This window comes from Thunnus thynnus, chromosome 19, assembly GCF_963924715.1.
Source record: "Thunnus thynnus chromosome 19, fThuThy2.1, whole genome shotgun sequence".
In the NCBI taxonomy this organism is placed as follows: Eukaryota; Metazoa; Chordata; class Actinopteri; order Scombriformes; family Scombridae; genus Thunnus; species Thunnus thynnus.
Genome location: NC_089535.1, coordinates 25,568,532 through 25,588,787, shown reverse-complemented (window position 1 = coordinate 25,588,787; position 20,256 = coordinate 25,568,532). Strand labels below are relative to the sequence as shown.

Here is a 20,256-nt window from a genome sequence, read left to right as displayed (position 1 = left end):
TTTAAGACTTTAAATTCAGATTATTTTAATCTTAACAATATCAATAATTCTAAAGAAAGTGATATTAGTGAGCAGAGTTCTCCCAATATACAGCAACCAAATGTGTTTTTTCTGGCCTCTGTCCTCAGTTAATTAGCTCCCTGTCCGCTGGATGACTTCTGTGCTTTAAGCTGTTTGGACAGACGCCCCTGGTCCTGGTTTGACGGTGTGGGTGTGGTCTGTGGGGTGGACAGAGGGGCGAGTGGGGGGAGTGGAGGCTGGCTGGTTGGCAGGACGTGACCTCCTTTACGGGACAGCAGGTCAATCTCTCTGCTGAGAGCCTCGATCTGATGGGATTGTGTTTTCACAAACTCCTGAAGCCTCCAGATCTCCTCCTGGTCTGCACGCCTGCTGAAATCCTGCAACTGTCTGCCCTGGATACACATAAACAGATATATGATAAGGCAGTTATGCACACAAAAATAGAAGAAAGCAGGCAAATGAGCTGGCATGACATACTAAGTGTGAATCCAACCCAGGACTTTGTCACCTGATCTGGCTGACAGAGGTCAAAAAATGCCAAAAATATATTTATACATATAAATCAAACTGACAAAATATTTCTACCACTACATGGAACATATTAATTTCATAAAAGCTGAAATTCTTAACACTCCACAATTCAATGTTTATAGACATGCTAGTGGCTCTAGATGGGAATGTCAGTCTATTAGTCCACCGTTTTGGTCCAGACTAAAACATCTCTGTAACTACCAGATGAATTGTCATGACATTTTGTACAGATACTCAATGTCTCCTCTGATCCCCTGACTTTTCACTAATTCTCAACATCTACTTGATGGATTGGTACAACATTTTGTACACACATTTTTGATTTCCCAGAAAATGTATTCTAGTGACTTACTTACTCTTTCCTCTAGTGCTACCCTGAGGTTGACATTTTTGGTGCTAGTGAAATATTTTGACAATTCTTGGATGGATTACCATGATATTTGGTGCCCAAATTCATGGTCCCCAGAGGATGAATTGTAATAACTTGAATCCCCTGACCTTTCCATCTAGTGCCATCATCAGGTAAAAGTTACCAAAGTTGACCAAATATCCGTAAAACTGCATTCCCATCAGTCACTAACTAAGATGATGAACATTGTTAACATTGTCATTGTGAGTATTAACATGCTGATGTTAGCATTTAGCTCAAAGAGCAGCTAGCATGGCTGTAGGCTCCTGGTTCTGTTACATTAGTGATGGATTAAATGACTGTATCACTGTATGGAGATATGTCAGAGCTGTGTGTTATTTTGTTTTGGAATTCTTCTATCCCCTAATGGCCAAAAAAATCTATTGTTGTATTCTATTAGTATCACAACAGAGATGGCAGAGTTATTGTGGAAGGTTGTGGCCTGCTGCTCATCTGAATCAGTGTTTTTTCAACAAACATAATCATACACTTGCATATATTAACAGTACATAAATCCCAGTTTTGGATAATCACGGGTATATTACATATTAAGTAAATGTAATGCATAGACCTACAATTTTCTTCTGCCTGGCGTTGAGTTTATGCTCCAGTTCACTCTTCTCATCAAAGAGCATCGTCAAGCTGAGGAGACACTCCGTGTTACACTTGGTCACCTCCATCAGAGCCTGATGCTCTTCTTCTACCTTTGCCTGAATATCACACATAAGACACACACACACACACATACATACACACAAATCAAGACAAATCTCAATAAACTAATTACAATCTAAGTTATTTTAATGACATTTTGTGTTTAAAGATGATTAGATTAAAATAAAACAGATATATAGATATCGCACATTTGCCAAAGTGCACACTCATATGCACACCAAAACTGACACACACACACACACAGAGGTCAGCGTACATCCCACTGTTTGATTTCCTTGGCATTTGCTGCTTCTTGGAGGAGTTTTTCCTGCTTGAGCTCCTCCAGTGTCCTGTTCCCCGACAGCGTCTGCAGAGCCTCCAGATCCACCAGCCTCCCAAACTTCATCATCATCAGCTGGTTGCACTGGTTCTCCAACACTACACCAACACACATATAGACACACACCAACACACTCATCAGTAAACATATAATTGAATCGAACAATGTCAGTTTTTGGTACTATCAACAGCAACCAGCAAGTTAATTTTGTTCTTACACTTTTTGGCGTAACCTGGTGTTGAAATATTTTTGACTCCAGCGGACATGTCTTTGCCTAAAGCAAATCTGGATTTATTTTCATCTGTTTGTGTCTTTTCTTTGACTTGAATGCATTTACGTAGCATCCGAATTTTAAGATTTTATATGTTGTATGTTTACTCATCATCAGATGTTTCACAAGCTCCTCCGCTCCGAGCTCTAGGCACAGATGTTGTTCTGTTTGTGTCTCACCTTGTATCTCAACATTCATTTCCTTGCGGTCGTGGACGAGCCTGACGTGCTGCTGGCGGGCCTGACAGGACAGATCTTTCTGCTGAGTCTTCTCCGCCTGCAGCTCCATCACACGCTCCTGCAGCCGGCTCAGCTCCATCCTGTTCAGCACCAGCGTCGGGGTCAGGTCGGACGGCACTGAACCGTTAACGACAAACTCGATCTGGTAGTCAAGAGGGGAGAGAGACAGTGGACTGAGCAAACTGGAAAAGACAAAACTTAAATTTGAAAAAGATATCTCAAACTGGATGTTTTACTTTGAATTCCTTCATTACTATTTTTGTCTGTTTACCTGGTGCAGTCTGAAAGGAATCACCATATCCAGTTCGTTAAGTTTCTGCTGTTTCTCCCTGTTGACTAACTCCAAGTCGCCCTCTGCTGCCTTCCGACTGCTTTTCACCGTTTTCTCCTGCAGAACCAAGCCAAAAAAAAAAGCTTCAAAAGGTGTGAGTGAAAAAAAAAGAGCACGTAATAATAACAGAAACACGGCAGAGAAATGAAAAGCAGAGTTTGACCTTCTTGATGAGGGTATCACACTCCTTCTCCAGAGCATCAGCGCTCTTCTTCTCCTCCACCAGCAGCTCCTCCAGGTCCAGCCGTCGCTCACGCAGCTGCAGCGTGTTCTCAAACAACTGTGGGTCACAGCCTGAGACATATGCACACTCACATATTTTATTGCTGAACTTGGAACGTCAAAAAATTGCACCACAAAATGCTTCATGTTCAAAACACAACAGCTCTCAATTGTGACAAGCACCTGCCACAACCAAACTAGTAACTGCAAAAAAGATGTCGCAGCTCATTTTTAAAGTCACTGTGTAGAATTTTAACTAAAGACAAAGATGGGCTTTGTCATATTTGGGATAAACCGACGTGTTTGCTAAATGATGTTTTTCTTCATAAATCTGTCCATCTTGTACATGTTTCTGCATCTTTCTAACCTGAATCAAGTTAAAGCTAAACGGCTCTTGTAGCCAGGTTTACTTTGCATACTGGGATTCGAATACGCAAAAATAACCATCTGACAGAGTGAATGTTCTCACGTGACTTTTAGTGATGCATTTTGGTTTGCTTGAATTTTTTTTCCCGAGTGGAAAACGCAACACATTTTCCAACTCTTCCACTGATTCAAACCAGAGCAAAAGAACTACAGGTTTGAAAACCTAAAAAAAAGAAGTAAGGTCACTGCATTGATATGTACTTTATTATTTGCATCTGTTTGGCTCAACCACATTTTTGATGGGTTCTTTCCTCACCAGGTCTGACTGCCTTTGGTTTCCTTTTTGTTTGTGTGAAGATAAGATTATGCACATCAAGTTCAGGTAAGTTTTCAATGGGTCTATTAAGGATTGGGTTCAGATCTGAAGACCTCTAATAGAAACACATGTACAGATTGAGCCGATAAATTGGTGATGACAGACTGATTACCTCACATATGGATGACCTGCTTCAGCTCAATATCTGTATCTTGTTGTTGTGGAACAGAGAAATGAGGAAAAATGCAGCACAATTTAGGTAATTACTACACAAATAAAATAAATATATAATCATTATTGTGCTTTTTTTGTGGAATTATATTACTTTGTGACCTGGTAACAAATACTCTGAAATACTGACCTGTGACAACAGCAGCACTTTAAGTAAAGGAGTACTTCATCCACCACAGTACTGACCTGGAGGGCAAACGCTGTCATCCAGAGGAACTCCTCCCTCCTCCATGTCGCTTTCGTAATCATCATCATCATCATCCCAGTCATCGTCTTCATCTGAGTCTTCATCACTGTCCTCCTCCTCTTCTGCGAACACACATTTGGATTATAAAGGACACACAATAAACTGACACAGCTTCACACAATCACACTGAGTTTCTTCTGCTCACCTTCATTTTCCGTCTGCTCCTTCTTTTTGACACGTTTGATCCTCTTCTTGAAGACTTTGGTCAGAAACTCTTCAAACTTGTTGTCTTCACCCAGCGAGGCCTGGAAGGCTGCAGCCAGAGCCTTCTCTCTCTCGTGCACCTTGGCTATGTCTCTGCGCTTCAGTTCCAGCTGTTCATTATACTCCTCCAGCTTAGACTGTCAGGAAAGACAAAAAGAGAGGAGAGGATGTAACAACAACAACACTGTCCGTGTCAACTTGAAAATCTAATTTTATAAGTTACTTAGATCATTTAGTCTAAAAATAACAGGGCCCACTAACATCTGTTACAGAAAAGCTTTAGTTTTGATGTGGTCGTGTCCAGACTGACAAAACAAAACACTGGATCACGCTACAAAAAAGTTGAACCGGTGCAATGCAATGTCATCTGGCAACACACTACACTGGACAATCAAATACATACAAATGCACTCAAAGTTGTAAAACACCTCATAGTATTATAAACTGCTCTGCAGTGTTTTGGTGTCTGCTGAGCCTTCAAATTCATGGATCTGTTACTCAGATTGGACTTCCTGATTTGTATTTCATCTTGTCACTGGTGCCTGAAGCAACATGCTCACACAAACTCCACTTGAGTTTTTTTTTAACATGGTGCTGTTTTCAGTCTAAATATGAACATACAAATTTCCCCCAACTTCACTTACATAACGTGAGTAGTTATGAGTAAATAAGGTAGGTGTAGGGTCTGTGGTTTCAAACCAACAGCCTTAGACAGTGTTACCCACTCAGTCATGATGCTCCAGTGAACAGCTCTGTTTCTTTTGTTATTAGCATTAGACTGACTGGAGTAATCTGCACTACATTAGTAGGCAGTAACAATAGTTATTAAAGCCAAAATGTGTAGAATATTTATGTGATTATAGCAGCTTTAAAAAGTGATTTTGACTGAATGACTGTGGGTTTCTTTTAGCTGCGTGCATTGATGTCTGTCCCTAAAATACCAATACTGGGGGGCGCCAAAGTCTGAGGCTTTAAATTCTTATTACATTTCTAAAAGGTGATTTTTATTCTGCACAGACATTAATGGAGGTTGCCTGGGAGGTAGGAAAATAAATGGAAAAATCTAAAATACTGTGGTCAGCAATATTGTAAAGTATGCAATTAAAAAGAAAAAGCACCAGTAGGGCCTTTTAAACAGACTGCTAACCTTTAAACAGATTGCTAAAGTACATGTTGAAATGAAAAGACCATCCACAGGAACAAAGAATCCCTCCCACCGTGATGCTGTTCTCCTCCTTCATGCGAGCGTTCAGCTTCTCCTGCAGGATTTCCTCCCTCCTGTCGACCTCCTTAAGGAGCAGCAGCTCCTGGTAGAGCATCAGCTGACGGAGGTCAGCCAGCTTCAGCTGCCAGTCCAGATGCAGCTTCTGGTGACGCAGCAGGAGCTTCGCATCAAACTGACACATCGAACTCTCCATCTGGTGGTTAACAAACACATCCACAGATTATATCATAATGTTATACAGTACATCATCAGCCTGAGATGTTCAGTAGACTCCGGAAGATATTTTGTGTATTTTAATGGACCCTCTCTTCTAAAAAATAATGAAAAAAGCTGTGTTTTATTTGATTTAATACATTTGTATTCAAAAAATGTTTTTTTTAAATGAAAAATGAACAGACCTCCTCCAGTAGAGAGTCCTGCATGTACAGCAGTTTGATCTCCTTCTCCATTAGAAGCTCCTCCTCCAGCTCGCTCAGATCTACTCCTTCCTCCACTTCCTCTTCTTCTGTGGTTACAGATGAAGTTGACAGGCAGGGTGTCCCTTCCTCTCCTCTCTCCTCCTCTTCTTCCTCTCCTTCCATCTCTTTCTCCAGCTGCTCCAATAAACCCGCAGCTCCCTCCTGCTCCTCCTGCTCCACTGTGGGACGCCTATTTGAAAAAAAAAAAAAAGATTTACTGATTCTTGAAAATCTAAAGAATCATTTCGACATCTGAAAACTTTTTTTGTCTACTCTGGTCAGAGTCTTGGATCCTGTACCTCTGTTCCCTCAGAACCCGGTATCGCTCCAGGGTAGCGCGGCTGTACCGCAGCCTCTTCTCTGGGGTTTCCTCTGGGAGAATAGTGGGCAGAGTGGGTGGAGGGGAATGGAGATGGTCCGCAAGATGCTGCTGGACCTTCTGCAGCTGCTGAGCCTGAGCATGCAACTGAGACACCAGGCGAACCTTGGAATCCCGCAACGTCATGATCCGACCATTCATCTCAGTCTGCCTCTCACGGATCTGATGGGATGGAGGGAATCATTAAAGGAATCTGCTTTGTCTGTAATTAAAGCTCTTTCCGTTATTGAAGATATTCAGTTTATAGTGATATAAAACAGAGAAAAACAGCAGATCTTTACTGAAAAGTTGGAACCAGAGAATAATTTAAATGTTTGCTTGATAAATGACTAAAACAGTGATTAATCAAGTAATGGAGACTTCTCTTCCCCTCTACTCCTCTCAGTTGCAGCTCCTCTCTAAGAGGATATTTAAGATGATGAAATGGAGTAATATCATCACAAAATCTCACCTCATTTAACTTTATGTGTATTTTATATACAGAATGTTTAAAGTGAACACACTATCCAGCATAATTATATTTCATTATTAATCATCCGTACCAAAGACCATTAAGTTGTTTTTATGAGACACTTAAGAGTCCAAATACATCAGTTTTACTGAACACAGGAAGTAAGAAAAAAACTAGCCTGAAGGAAGTTAATGCTGGGAATGAAGTAAGATGTGAATTAGCATATGTGTGTGTGTGTGTGATTGTGCGTACTTTTTCCTCCAGGGCTATCATCTCTGCTATCTTCCTCTCAGTGTTCATCCTCAGGTGTTTTGGCACTGTGAAGTCTTTAGCTGACTTCAGTTTTAAGTCTCCGATGTTCTCTTTGGCTTCACAGATGGCCTGCACATCCTGAGGATCCTCGCAGTTTTCCTTTGGCTTCTCTGCGTACCTGAGACACCAATAATCCATCACAGTTTTGCACCAACATCTCACCATTTTAGCCCCAGAGCCTCCTAGTGGGTTAATCTGACACTGCATTTTTTTTTAGAGATTTTTAGGAGAATACAGAACACAGGAAGCACTGTGAACATAAAACAAAGAGTGCCACATGAATCTAACTTGAGCACAGAGGGCTGAGGGGATGTTTTTGGATGTAACACTCACAGTTGTTCCCATTCCTGCTGCCTCTTCTCTATCTTGGCTCGAGCTTGTTCAGCTTTCTCTGCAGCTTTTCGGAGCCTCTCGACCTGCCGATCTCCCAGCTTTATCCCCGCTGGACGAGCCATCAGGGGACGCAGCACCTTGTCGTCTGGCGAACACACATAAATGATATGTTAAGGATGTTTTACAGGTGAAACAAACCCACAGACACCCTCTCACCTTCTAATTCGCCGCTGTCTTTTGCAGGCTCAGCTCTGGACCTTCTGCGCTCTTGTGTAGCTGCTCCATCTTCATCGGGCCGGCCAGGTCTGCTCTGCTGTCTGAGCCAGGCTGAAGGCTCAGTGAGCGCCGGCAGACGGTAGCTGGAGACTCTGTGGTTGGTACAGATGGCGACCACAGTGATCACTTTGGACTCCAAAGAGTCCTTGAACCTGAAGATAAACACATGAGCGGTGGTTTTCACTCCAGTTGCAGGTTGTCTTTATGTCCTGACTTTATAGCAACAGGAGAGAAATCAAAATTAAATCAAAACCTCTTCAGATGCCAGGTACAACATTGATTCATATGTTTCATATAAGTCATTTTTACATGGTGGATCAGTTCTAGCAGACTCCACATGTTGGGTCTTGGGAGGTATTATTATAAGAAAAACTAAAATCATGAGAGCAATGTGCTAGTCTGCATGTTTCAAATTGTATTGTAAGGTGTCTTTCCTGTCTTACATTAAGTATCAGGAATACAGGGTTATTAAAGGTTTCAAAAAAGTGAACATGTCCAAAGCAGGGCCATTAGATTCTTTTTGGGACAGCATAAATATGGAACTGTGTTTTGTGTGTGTGTGTGTTTGTGTTGAGTCAGTACCAGTCCTGTAGTTTTTTGAGTGCTATGCAGCAGCGCTCCATCTCCCAGCCCAGTTGCTTTCTGACCTCTCTCACCCGCTGGGCCTTCACCTTCTCTGCCTGTTCATTGAAACGTTGGTCCAGCTGCAGCTCCTACACACACACACACACACACACACACACATACAGAACTGAGGACACTGCATTGACTTACATTCATTCTTTACACATCAACAGCATCTTAAGAAGGGGTTCTTGAGAGTTTAGATGTCCCATCATTTGTCCATCTGACAGAACAAATGTATCAATCCACACCAGCACACTAATTTTTATCTCTTGCGTGTCTATCTCCATAAGAAGCTTTTTTTATTAACAAACTTCCTACTTTAAATATGTATGGAAACTTATGAACTACATCTTTAAGGTTTAGTTAAGACCCCCAGTTGTCTGGATTCAAATGTGATTTAAAATAGGTTCAAGTAGGTAGCTGGTTAGGATAGTGTGACAGTCTCTGTGGGCTGTTGGTCAGGACATGGGAGTCAGGTATTCCTTTTAAGATATTCAAAGGTAGTGTAAGGATCAGCGAGTGTGTGTGTGTGTGTGTGTGTGTGTGTGTGTGTGATCTAGAAACGACACAAAAAATGGAAATGTGTAAGTTAGAATGTAAATTAACAATACTTTTTAGTCAAACTGTAATAATATCTCCACTAGGAAAATTGTTTAATTTATAGAATATTTATAAAATCACCAAATTTAACAACTAATAATACTAGCAGAAATTTCACAAATGATAATAACTGAAACAGAAATCTTATAATCCATAAATGAGAAAGCAACACTGCAGTGGCAGGCATTGGTCTGGCTACAGCTCACTAAACAGAAGGTATTAGGTGCCACCTTGTGGGGAAAACATATCACTCTCTCTGCAGATTACAAGATATTATAGAAATATTACAGCACATTTGCTTTAAAACTATAATACCAAACTATAAAACACAAAAAGGCTGATGACTACAATTATTACATGAATATGTAGTGGTTGTGACTATGGCTGATCATCAAATTATAACCAGAACAGTGAGAACATGTGAATTATTGAACATGACGCAGTTTTAATTAGCAATTAAGGTCAGTGATTAGTTAACACATGAATGGCAGAAAAAAATGAGAAAAACTGACATATTCTACTGGATTATTATTAAAAATGGGAGGTACACCCACACACTGGAAATGGACTATAACTATAAAACTTACATACTCACACAACTTCCCAGCTGATGACCTCAAAAAACTATTTTTGTCCATTGAACAGAACAATAGTGGTATTTCTGATTCTAGTCACATTTCAGGTGCGTCTTTTAATTTTATTCCAAAACTAAATCAGATAATAGATAAATAGATAATAAACCACATGAATTGTCAGACCAGATGACAGGTAAAACCCAGCTGTGTGTGTGTGTGTGTGTACCGCAGGTTTGAGGCGAACATGCTCTGGCAGACTCTGGTTGTCGTTGAGCAGATGTTTAAATTTCTTCTGGAGCTCAACCAGCTTTTTTCGCTTCGCTGAAATCTTCAGGTCGACCTCACGACGCAGACGGTCCTTCTCTAGCTTCTGCTTAGCCGTCTCGATGCTGGAGAGAGTCAGAGTGGGAGCGAGGGTTAGAAATTCATAGTACGTCAAACCTTCATAGTCACCAAGAACAGCATGTACATCCTCAGATGTGCTTTAGAGCTACATAATTGAAGAAAATCCATAAATATAAATAATGAAAAAGAAAATACAAACAGTATAGTTATCTGCAGTACAAATAATATTATAAACAGAGAGATGAAAAAAGTGTCAGAGACAAAGAGAAGGACAAAATATATCCCTAATAAGTTATTAGGTTATTCTCTCTCACCTGTAGGCTGCTGGGTCCTCAATGTCCTGAGCCAACGCCTCATTCTCAAGACCCACCTGTTAGAATAATAAACAAAATGATAACTTTTCATTGATATTCATTTACAAGCATATATTTGTAACCCTCCATAAACAGTTTGCTTTACAGGCTCTTCTTTTACATGACACCATTTAACACTTAACTGACACCTGAACTGCACAGTTAGACGCCTTTTAAATTCAGTTTTCATCAGGATGAAAAGCTAAATATCAGGAAAATATACAAAACAAAAACATGACAAAAATTTCACTCAAAACACTCAATGTCTTCTCTGCTGTGTGAGGATAATGAAAGAGTTTAAAAAAATATTTTATAGGCTGTTTATTCTTAAGAGAAAAACCTCACTGAGTGTGACATGTTGCCGTTGTCATTGTCAGTTTTATTAATAGAGCCCAAAAACCCCAAATTTTTCCCTCTGAGGGCTTTACAATCTGTTCAACATGCAACATCCTTTAACCCTAGAGCTTTAATTTAGATAAGTCAGAAAAGGTTCATAAAACAAACTCAGTAAGGGCACAAGAGGAGAGATATCTCTCCCATGGAAAGGGATTCAAGGTACATCCAGAACCTGGTGTAAACAGTTATGTGATGTTTTCAGCCAAGCTAAAGACGTGGCTCTAGGGATGGCAAAGGCCGATGGTCCAACACTTAAGACCAGATGGAAATGTATCCACAACTACGAATAGATGCATTGTCATGAAATTTTGCATATTCATTGTTCTCAGGGGATGATTTCTGATCCTGATTCTTCATCTGCCATTACCACCAGGTCAAAGTTTCCACTTATCCAGTGAAATATCTCAACATCTACTAGATGGATTGGCACTAAATCTTTTACAAAAATTCATGGCGCCCCTGACAATGTTTCCTAATGACATTTCTGACATTTCCTCTAGTACCACCATGAAGTTGACATTTAGTGAAATGTCTCAATAACTATAAGATATATTGCTATGACATTTGGTCCAGACACTAATGTCCTCTTCAGGGTGAATTATAAAAACTTGATCCCTTAACTTTTCAACTGGCACCATCGTCAATTCAAAATTTCAATTTGTCTAATATAGTACTTCCAAATACCTGAAAAATGAATAACATTCATGTCAATGACATCAGCTTTAGAGCTATGTTATGTTTAGTGTTAATCAGCAAATTTTAGCATGCTAACATGTTAAACTAAGATGGTGAACATAGTAAACTTTACATTATTCATTTGACATGTTTTTCCAAAGTGAACATTGAAAAATGGAATGAATAAAACATTATGCTTGTTACACATCAGCATTTATTGTGAGCATGTTAGCATTCTGATGTTTGCATTTAACTCAAAGCACTGCAATGCCTAATTACAGCCACTAGTGTGGATGTTGACTGTTGGTCTTGTTGCCATATTTCCTGCTTAAATGCACAAACAAATATGGATGTAAAATGGAAAAGGTAAGAAAAGGTAAAATGTCGACTGACCCTGGGTGAAGGAACCTTGGCCCTCTTTCTCTGCAGGCCTTTCTGTAGCTCCTCTGGAGGAAGCAGGCTGAAGGAGAAGATGTTTCCATCGTCTCCCGCTGTAAGCACAAAGTGGTCGTCATGGCTACAGCGGATGTACCGCAGGTGTCCATAGTGATTGTCGTGGACACTCAGTTCCCAGTAGGCCTGCATGGAGGTGAGGTTGTGGTCGCTGGGCTGCAGAGGGTAAACCCTGATGGACCCTGAGTGCATGCCACAGAGCAGCAGCTGCCTGTTGGAGCTATGAAACACCAAAAAACAGCACACCAGGTAGGACACTTCAACCTCCACCTTATACAGGTTATAGTGTTACATAAGGAGGCTGTCGTGTTTACCTTCTAAAATGTTCCTTGATTTGCCTTATTTCAAACTTTTTCTGCCAGAGTGAATTTTTTTATGTTATATTGATTTTTTAAAACAGTTTAGCTATTGTGACTCCTGACACATTTGAAGCTGCATTAAATGTTTTGGCCACTAGGGGACAGATTCCAAAACAAGTTGAGAGAGAGGCAGACCTGAGCTTATTCAAAGTTGAAGTGAAATGAAAAATGCCTTTTTAGCCCCTTTACATCACATCCCTGGTCAACTTTTAGCAGCACAGAGCTATGATTCATTATGACGCGCCCACTTTTCAACGTTCAAATCAAATTCCTCCCAATTCCTTACCTGAAGGTGATGGAGCGGATGGGGTTGTTGTCTGCGTTTTGGACAGGCAGGAAGTCAAAGGGCTCATCCTGCCGCTGGACTGGATCCTCATCCTGCCGCTCAGAGAACTTGCAGTGATACAAGAAACCTGAATCAAAGCCTCCCTGAAGGAGAGAAAAGAGAAAAATTAATCTTTGATGAAGTATTGTAATTTAATTAGTTGCTATACCTTAACTAATATATCTTCATTATTGATGTTTAAGTTGACTGATTCAGTTGATTTCAGCTGATTGGTTGCATGTAATTTCCTTAAAGCTCCTAAATTGCTATTGTCTGCTGATTGTTGAGATATAAATTGCATGTTGACAAGAAATATATACGTATGTGTTTCTGTGTGTGTACCATGGAGAGCCAGAACTGTCCAGATTGTGAGTAGAAGCCACAGTAGAGAGGACTTGGAGGGTCAGGGATGTAAATAGCAGGCAACTCTTCCTCTTCTTCCTCTTCTTCTTCTTCTAGTTCTAAGTCTGGCTGCTTCGACTCTTTCAACCGCTTTTCTCTCTCTTTCTCCCTCTTCTCCTTTATGGCTTGACGTCTTGCGATTTCCTCCTCTCTCTGACACACACACACAAATGCACAAAAAAAAGACTCATGAAACTGAAATGAAGGAATCACTGGGGTGAACAAAATGAAACTACTTATGGCTGAACTGGAATGTTGAGCTTCCAGATCAATGTCTCATCCTAGAAGTTATTTCCACTAAAATCATGCAGCCGGAAATGGAGGAAAGAATAATGTAATGTGGGCATAAAAACTGATGTATTCAATGAAAACCCAAGAAACAGACCATCTGGCCAAGCTCAGACCTTGATTCGAGACTTGATGCTCCTGAACCGGAAGCATCTGCTGGACAGCTCAGGCAGCTGGAAGGTTTTGGTCGGCGTCTGGGCCTCTGGATCAGGGCTCTGCACCTCGACCACGTGACCACTCTGACACAGGATGAGCAGCCTGTTTTCATTCTGGGTAAAAATGTAGAAGAAATCGATTAAAACATTAACTTTCCATCACAGATATTTGGGTAAATTATAATGAGCTTTTCCCTTTCTGACAGCAGAGATGGACAGACACCAGACTTACGTGGGAATGAGGTGACCATTCCAGTGCCTGCACCGGCCCGGGAACGCGGACAAAGCCGATGGGGTTGTATTTTTCCCCAACAGTGAAAAAGAACACAGTGCAGTCTGAGCTCTGAGCATGGAAAGGAGGGGTGAGAGGTCAGAAAGGTGAGACAATTAACAAAATGAAGAAAATAACTGAACTGACATAAGTGTTATTCTTCAATTGTTTCTGTTCTTTTACCTTTGAAAGTCCTCATACTAACCCCCAACTGTGGAAAACTGGTTTCCGGTATTATGCTATTTACTACTGAAATTAACTGCAACACAACTTAAAGGGGAACTCCACCAATTTTACACATCAAAATCTGTTTACAGGTGTTTGGGGAGTACTGATGCATATGTGAAAAAAGTTGTGTAAAGCTTTTTGAAATCTGATAAATTGCAGTCATTTGGGGCTGAAGACGAATCTGGTGTTGTGGAGTAAGGAAGTGAGGTTAGCAGACCTCTGTAGCCATCATCACTGACTGAGCCTAGCAGCTTGAGGCTACATTAGCTACTAGCTTAACACATCCGCCCAAACTGTCGGCAGTTGAGTTGCATTGTGGGTAATGTATGTACCAAGAAGAACAATGCATGGAATAAAAAAGATGATATCTCTGATTCTGCTGCGTTGATTTTGATCCTTTTTTTAAATGTCCATCATGAGTCCAACAATGTAATAGATGTGCAATGCTAAAACACCAAAGTACTCCTTTAAGTTAAAGACACTCATTCCTCTGAAAGACTTCAAAGTTTTCCTGGAAAACCTCTTACCCCTGTGGCTAAGATGTCTCCATTTCGCTCATATGCGACAGCAGTTACAGGAGCATTATGGGGTTTGAAGGCCTGTTTGAGGCGCAGCTTGGCATCTCCCTTGGGGCTGCGCCCGGTGACAACATGCAGTCTCTGAGGATCATACAGTTCCAGTAAGCGGACCACCCCATCCTCAAAGCCTGTCACCAGTAATCCTCCACTCTGGTTCACCTGAAGACAAACATCAGGGGTCGGTTTTAATGTCAACACACATTATACTGTATGTAGGAGCATGATTCAAGTGGGTCTGTGATTTTCATATGAACACACTTACCAAAGTTGGGGCCCAGCTGAGTGCAGTTCCACCCTGATTGAAGCGGCTGGTGGTCAGTTCTCTTTTTGCCAGGAAGTCAAAGACTTTGACTGAACCTGGAGAGCAAGGAACAGACGCTGTAATAGTGTCTGTGTCAGTGTGTTTGCAAGCATGTGTGTGTGTAGGTGTGGAAATGTGTGTCGCTCACGGTCCAGAGCAGTCGTGGCCATCATGTGGCTTTTCCTCGACACGTCCAGGCCCTGGATCGCTCCGGCGTGGAAGCAAAACAGGCATTCTGGATCAGGAGTCTGTTCACACAGATGATACAAAAACTGTGATTACACTGGATGAGCACACTGTGTTAATTACAACAATTTATTACATCTGATGATATAGATTCTAAACTTGATTACTGATGACTTTCTGATTAGATGTAATTGGCAGTTGAATTATGTATAAAATTGGAGAATTTGTCGATTGAAAATTCACTTTCTGAGTAGATTTAGGTCAATTACATTGCTTATTCAAATAATTAAGTTTATCATCCAGCCCTGTTTTCTATTGTGCTTTATGCACAATTTTGTTTAGTACAGAAGACACTGGAAGGAAAGTGCGTGGCCAGAAGGCAGCTTGCATCTATAGTACAGTGGCATGCAGAAAGTTCTATACATGTAAGACTTGTCTTTTTTTTTGTTTGTACAGAAAAATACCCTGACTTTTTAGGTGCATATCACTTAAAACTGATTTTCAACTGGATTTTCTGTAATATTTGAGAATGACCAAATACTTTATTTATATTTCTATGAACCTCCTTTGTAAAAGAAGGTTTAGCAGAGAGTTTGCTGTACATCAGTCATAGATTATACCATTAAGTATTCTAGAGGAAGATTGAAGTGTTAACAGGGACACCAAAGCTGGACATTTTTAATGAAAAAAAATCATACATAACATACACATAACACTTCTATAAAAACCCAGGTGACAATGGAGGAAACTCACCGTGTAGGTGAATGAAAGGTCCAGTTTCCAAATGGCTCCGCTGGAATCCTGCAAGACCACACAGCAAAGAGATCAGGATTGGATTTTTGATCGAGATGAGGCCAGATCAAGGTTTTAATTAGTGACCTTTGACCTCTTGCTCTCTGACCTTAGCAAACCAGAGAAAGGAGTCAGGCGTGGAGCTCTTCACTACAGAGGAGAGGCGGACGTTGTGTCCGATCACCATCTCATTCATGGGCTCCAGCTCAAACTTGCTGCTATCGCTGTTACTGTCAGCAGTGTCAATGCTCTCGAAGTCCCAGCCCTGCAGGGACAGAGAGGAGTTACAAAAAAACTCATCAAAAAATACAGATTACACACATGCTCCATGAGGATAATCACCCCTGCTCAATTATTCTTAGTAGGGAAGCCAAGAGGGGCAAATTATCCCTTTGAAAAGCTAAAATAAAAGATTTAATTTGTATACAGAATGTTTTCAGATTGGAAACTGTTGTCTCTCATCATACTCATCAACTCTCATCATATACATCACTAACACAAAGAGCTTTACTGTAAATATATTTGAGGAAATATGACTAATTTAATATATATGTATCTGTAACTATAGAGTTACAGGTGTTTCAGCAGTCAAATAATCATTTATAAGAAAAACTTTGACAGACGTGTTCTAACAGTGAAGCAAGGTCATGTGACTGCATTTATCTTACCCTGACCACTCCGTCAAAGCCGAACGTCATCAGCTGTCCATCCTCCAGAGCAAACGGCTGGACGGTCCCCGTGTGGCAGCTCCGCCCCCCCTTACGGCAGATCTCCACCTTGATGGCGTTTCCATCCCACAGCAGCAAGTTACCCCAGTCTGAGCCAGACACCACCTGACAGCAAAAGACAAAGTAACAGTTAGCTCTATTGACTCAAAGAGATGATTTTTTTAATCACAACATATTTTTGAGATTGAAAGATGATTGTTGACCGTTCAAACAGCAGTTCTCATAAAAAATAAGTACGACCTCACAGAGCTGCTAGCATGGCTGTAGATTCCTCTCTAGTCTTCTTCAAAGCATTTCCAGATTTCCCTGATTTTCATACAAACCAGCCTATCAGAACAGCAGGGCACAAACCTTTCCATCAGGTAGTTCCACGTAGCCTTCAATATCAGTCGCTGCAGTTTTCCCAAAATGTCCTATAAGTCCTTGCAGTTTGAGACCTGTGAAGGTGCTGGCCATTTTCCAGAACCTTGTAGAGTGAAGGAAAGAAGGTATTTTCACCTTATATGAAAAAATTAACATATTCAATCTCAATGTTAGTGATAATTCAACTTCTGATGTCTGAAGTAATTGGAGGTTGTCTTTTGAAGATGTTTTGGTACTGAAACTGAGGAAGCCTCTCAAATGAGTCCCAAAGACCTCAAAAGTAGCCACTTTTAGACATGCACCTCATTACATAAATGTGGTGGCAATTGTCTCATGTCTGAATAAGTGCCCGAGTCACTTTTATGCATAAGTCATGAAAAAAGTCATAACACTTCCAATACGGAACAAATCTGAATTGAATGCAGATGTGGGCCTAACAATAATCACAGCAGTCTTAAAACAGGGGAGGATTCATAATGAACTTTACTTGATATGTGCAGATCCTGATGATGTGAGTAGTTCTGGGTTGTACGGGGAGAAGCTGACTCGGTAGACCTCCTGAGAAATGGCCTTGCAGCTCAGCATCACCTCCTCCTGCCTCCAGTCCCACAGCGTCAGCATGTAGTCGGGTGCGCTGCCAACGCTGGCCAGCAGACTCCCATCACGGTTAAAATCCACAAAGCTGTACGCCCGTTCTGTACCGCCTACAGACATGCAGGTTAAACATGATCATCACTGAGACAAGACAGAGAAATAAAACTTGACAAAAAAAAAAAAAGCATCTTTGTCCCATTTACCTCTCAGGATGCGGTACGGTCGTAACGATGGATATTCATAGATTATGATGTTGGGTTGGTTTCCCTTCTCTGCGACAACGAAGTACTGCCTGCTGGGGTGTGCCTTTACACACACACACACACACACACACACACACACAAACACACACACAGAAAGATAGAAGGATAAGTCTAATAGTTATTGTGTGATGATTCTAATACAGCTTTTTTAAACATCAATCTGCAAAGAAACCAATGAAAAATAAAACCAACAAGTTAAAAACACCACAGCATGGTGTAAATAATGGTTATCCGTGATATAAAGTGTGTTTTTATTTATTCCTCTCTTGCATCAGTGTTTCATGCTGTCAGTCACACACTGACTGGAGCCTCAGTTTGTTCTCCTCAGTTACATCTCACATAGTTTTCCAGCCTTCTTACCGTGATGGAGCCGATTCCTCCTCCACTGCAGGAGCGGAGGTATCTCTGCTCCTTGGTGGAAACATCCAGAAGGACGAGCAGGTTACCTGCTATAAAGATCAGAGTTCTGTCATCCAGCAGCTGCAGGTTCGCCCTGCGCCCGCTGTCATAGCCAAAGGTGTGACTTGATGCAGGATGAATTAAGGCTCAAGATCAGATTCACTATAGCTTTACACAAAATTTACTTTAGATTACTTTATCATGTTACCAAAATTCCTACATAATAATAATAATAACAACTAAAAAACAGACAAACAGGAGTAAAAACTATGTCCTCTACAAAGAAAATAGCGAAAATAAGACCTAAACTCTTGAATCAGATCAGAACAGGGTCCATTTTCGTAATGAAAGGCTAAAAAGTCCTCTCCTACAGGCTTTATTTTCACTACTAACAGCATACATTTCTCTGAACTTGCAGCTCAAGGAACAAAAATTGTGCTGATTGTCCAGATGTTACAGATGTTTATTTGCCTCGATTTGCTGAATAAGAACTGTGGTGTGCAGTATTTTTCATGAAACAATTTTTCAAAGAAGGATACGAGAGGTGCAGGAGGTTCTCTGGGATTTCAGAGTCAGGTGTGATGGACGGTCTGGAGTGAAGCTCCTCATACTTGTAGTACATGTCTGCAGGGAGCCGCCTGGATCCCTCCTCATCCTCCTGCTGCGTCAGTGAGTTTTCACTATCACATCCTGTGAGGGCGGAAACAATAGACAGCAGCTTTCATTACTCAACCCACTGCCAATGACTTAACTCAAAAACAGCCAATATAAGACAGGCAAATTGCTTTTCTTATACTTATTTACAATATATATATATATATATATTTTGAAGTCTGGGTTGTGATCAACACAATCAAAAACATCAGGTCATGTGAGACTTAATGAATAAATAGTTTGAACACATCAGTGTAATAAATATTAAAATACTGATCAAGTAAAGACTTTCAGAAACAATTTTTCTTTGAACAATTTGGGGTAAAAGTTAATATTCAATTTTCAAACTCTAGTCCACAGAAAAATGTTTTTATACTATGGCATCATCTGCTTCATCTTCACTGCTGCACCACAGAGGTATAGTTAAAGTTCAGTATACAGATATTCAGTTGTTATGGAATATGAGGGTGAAAGTTCATTCTTGAACTTTTGAATAGTAGTTTTATAGAAAATAATCTTAACTCAAGGTCCATTTAAACAATTCACTCAAACTGATATCTCAGTGTTTTAAATGTTTAAATACTTCAACTGAGTCTGTGTCACTTCATTTAAACTGTCATTTTAGCTGCCGTTTCAACTTCTTTCAGTAGCTTTAATCGTATTTCGACTGTCACTTCAACTGCTTCACTATTGATTATTTCAAATGCCTCCTGTTGACATGGTCTCTTCAGCTATTAGTGATAGTATTATTATGTCCTCTACCTGCAGTGTTTTCCCGGGAAGCTGTCTTTGTGATCTCAGCTTGGTCACCAACACTATTAGCTGTGTTTTCTTCAGACATTTCTGCTGTTAAATCATCTGCTTCCTTTGGATTTTTATCTGTAAAATAAACATATTCGAATGTATATTTCCAACTTGAGCAAACTGACTTTGTTAATGGCAAAATACAACGTTGGTAATTAGATTTTCAGTTGTTCCGTATCAAGATTTTACGTTAACTTTGACTGATATTTATTATTACCTTCTAAATGAATGGTAGCTGTTTAAGTTTGGGAGCGTTGCCAGGCAACAAGGAAAGTCATCCCGCTGCAAAGCCTGCTGGTTAATGTAGTCATCGACCCCAAGCTTGCTGTGTTCATTATAGTCTATGGTTCATTACAGTTGTCCTGATCTTTTCACTTGCTTTAACTTGGGGTCAGAAAGACAGTAAATCTGAGGTAAATTGAATAATTATAATGATGTAATAATTATAATCATTCAGTTGATATCAAAATAACATCATAATTGTTTTAGGTTCTGAGGCTCTGAACTTCTGAATTCACATATATTGCATTTGACTCGTCAATAAAATTGAAGGGGGGGGGGGGCACTGTAACCATAGCAACGATGTCTGGCCCTTTAAGTATGACTTGTAAACAAACATGGCCGCTTCACGGTCGCGCGGATATAATAATACTCACAGATATAGACCTACGCTGTTGTAATACTGCATGAGACTGCTGGGCAGATCAAGAATTGTGTATGTGATGA

At 40.5% G+C, this 20,256-nt stretch overlaps 1 protein-coding gene across 1 annotated transcript; it reads right to left on the bottom strand.

Annotated features, from left to right (window-relative positions):
* Positions 1-8: 8 nt before the first annotated feature.
* Positions 9-19,917, bottom strand: LOC137171044 (cilia- and flagella-associated protein 44). The gene is made up of 35 exons (XM_067574770.1): positions 19,748-19,917; positions 19,489-19,605; positions 18,612-18,762; positions 18,034-18,196; positions 17,614-17,716; positions 17,304-17,520; positions 16,805-16,919; positions 16,394-16,558; positions 15,835-15,990; positions 15,687-15,734; positions 14,896-14,995; positions 14,709-14,803; positions 14,396-14,605; positions 13,602-13,712; positions 13,331-13,483; positions 12,867-13,079; positions 12,486-12,628; positions 11,781-12,060; positions 10,278-10,333; positions 9,845-10,007; positions 8,399-8,529; positions 7,757-7,968; positions 7,541-7,685; positions 7,148-7,325; positions 6,365-6,606; positions 6,006-6,255; positions 5,600-5,800; positions 4,324-4,519; positions 4,118-4,240; positions 2,960-3,090; positions 2,737-2,853; positions 2,406-2,607; positions 1,893-2,053; positions 1,537-1,671; positions 9-413 (listed from the first exon to the last, which is right to left on the bottom strand). Exons 2-35 carry the CDS (start codon positions 19,565-19,567, stop codon positions 129-131), a joined length of 5,430 nt encoding a protein of 1,809 aa, XP_067430871.1. The 5' UTR covers positions 19,568-19,605; positions 19,748-19,917; the 3' UTR covers positions 9-128.
* Positions 19,918-20,256: the final 339 nt, after the last annotated feature.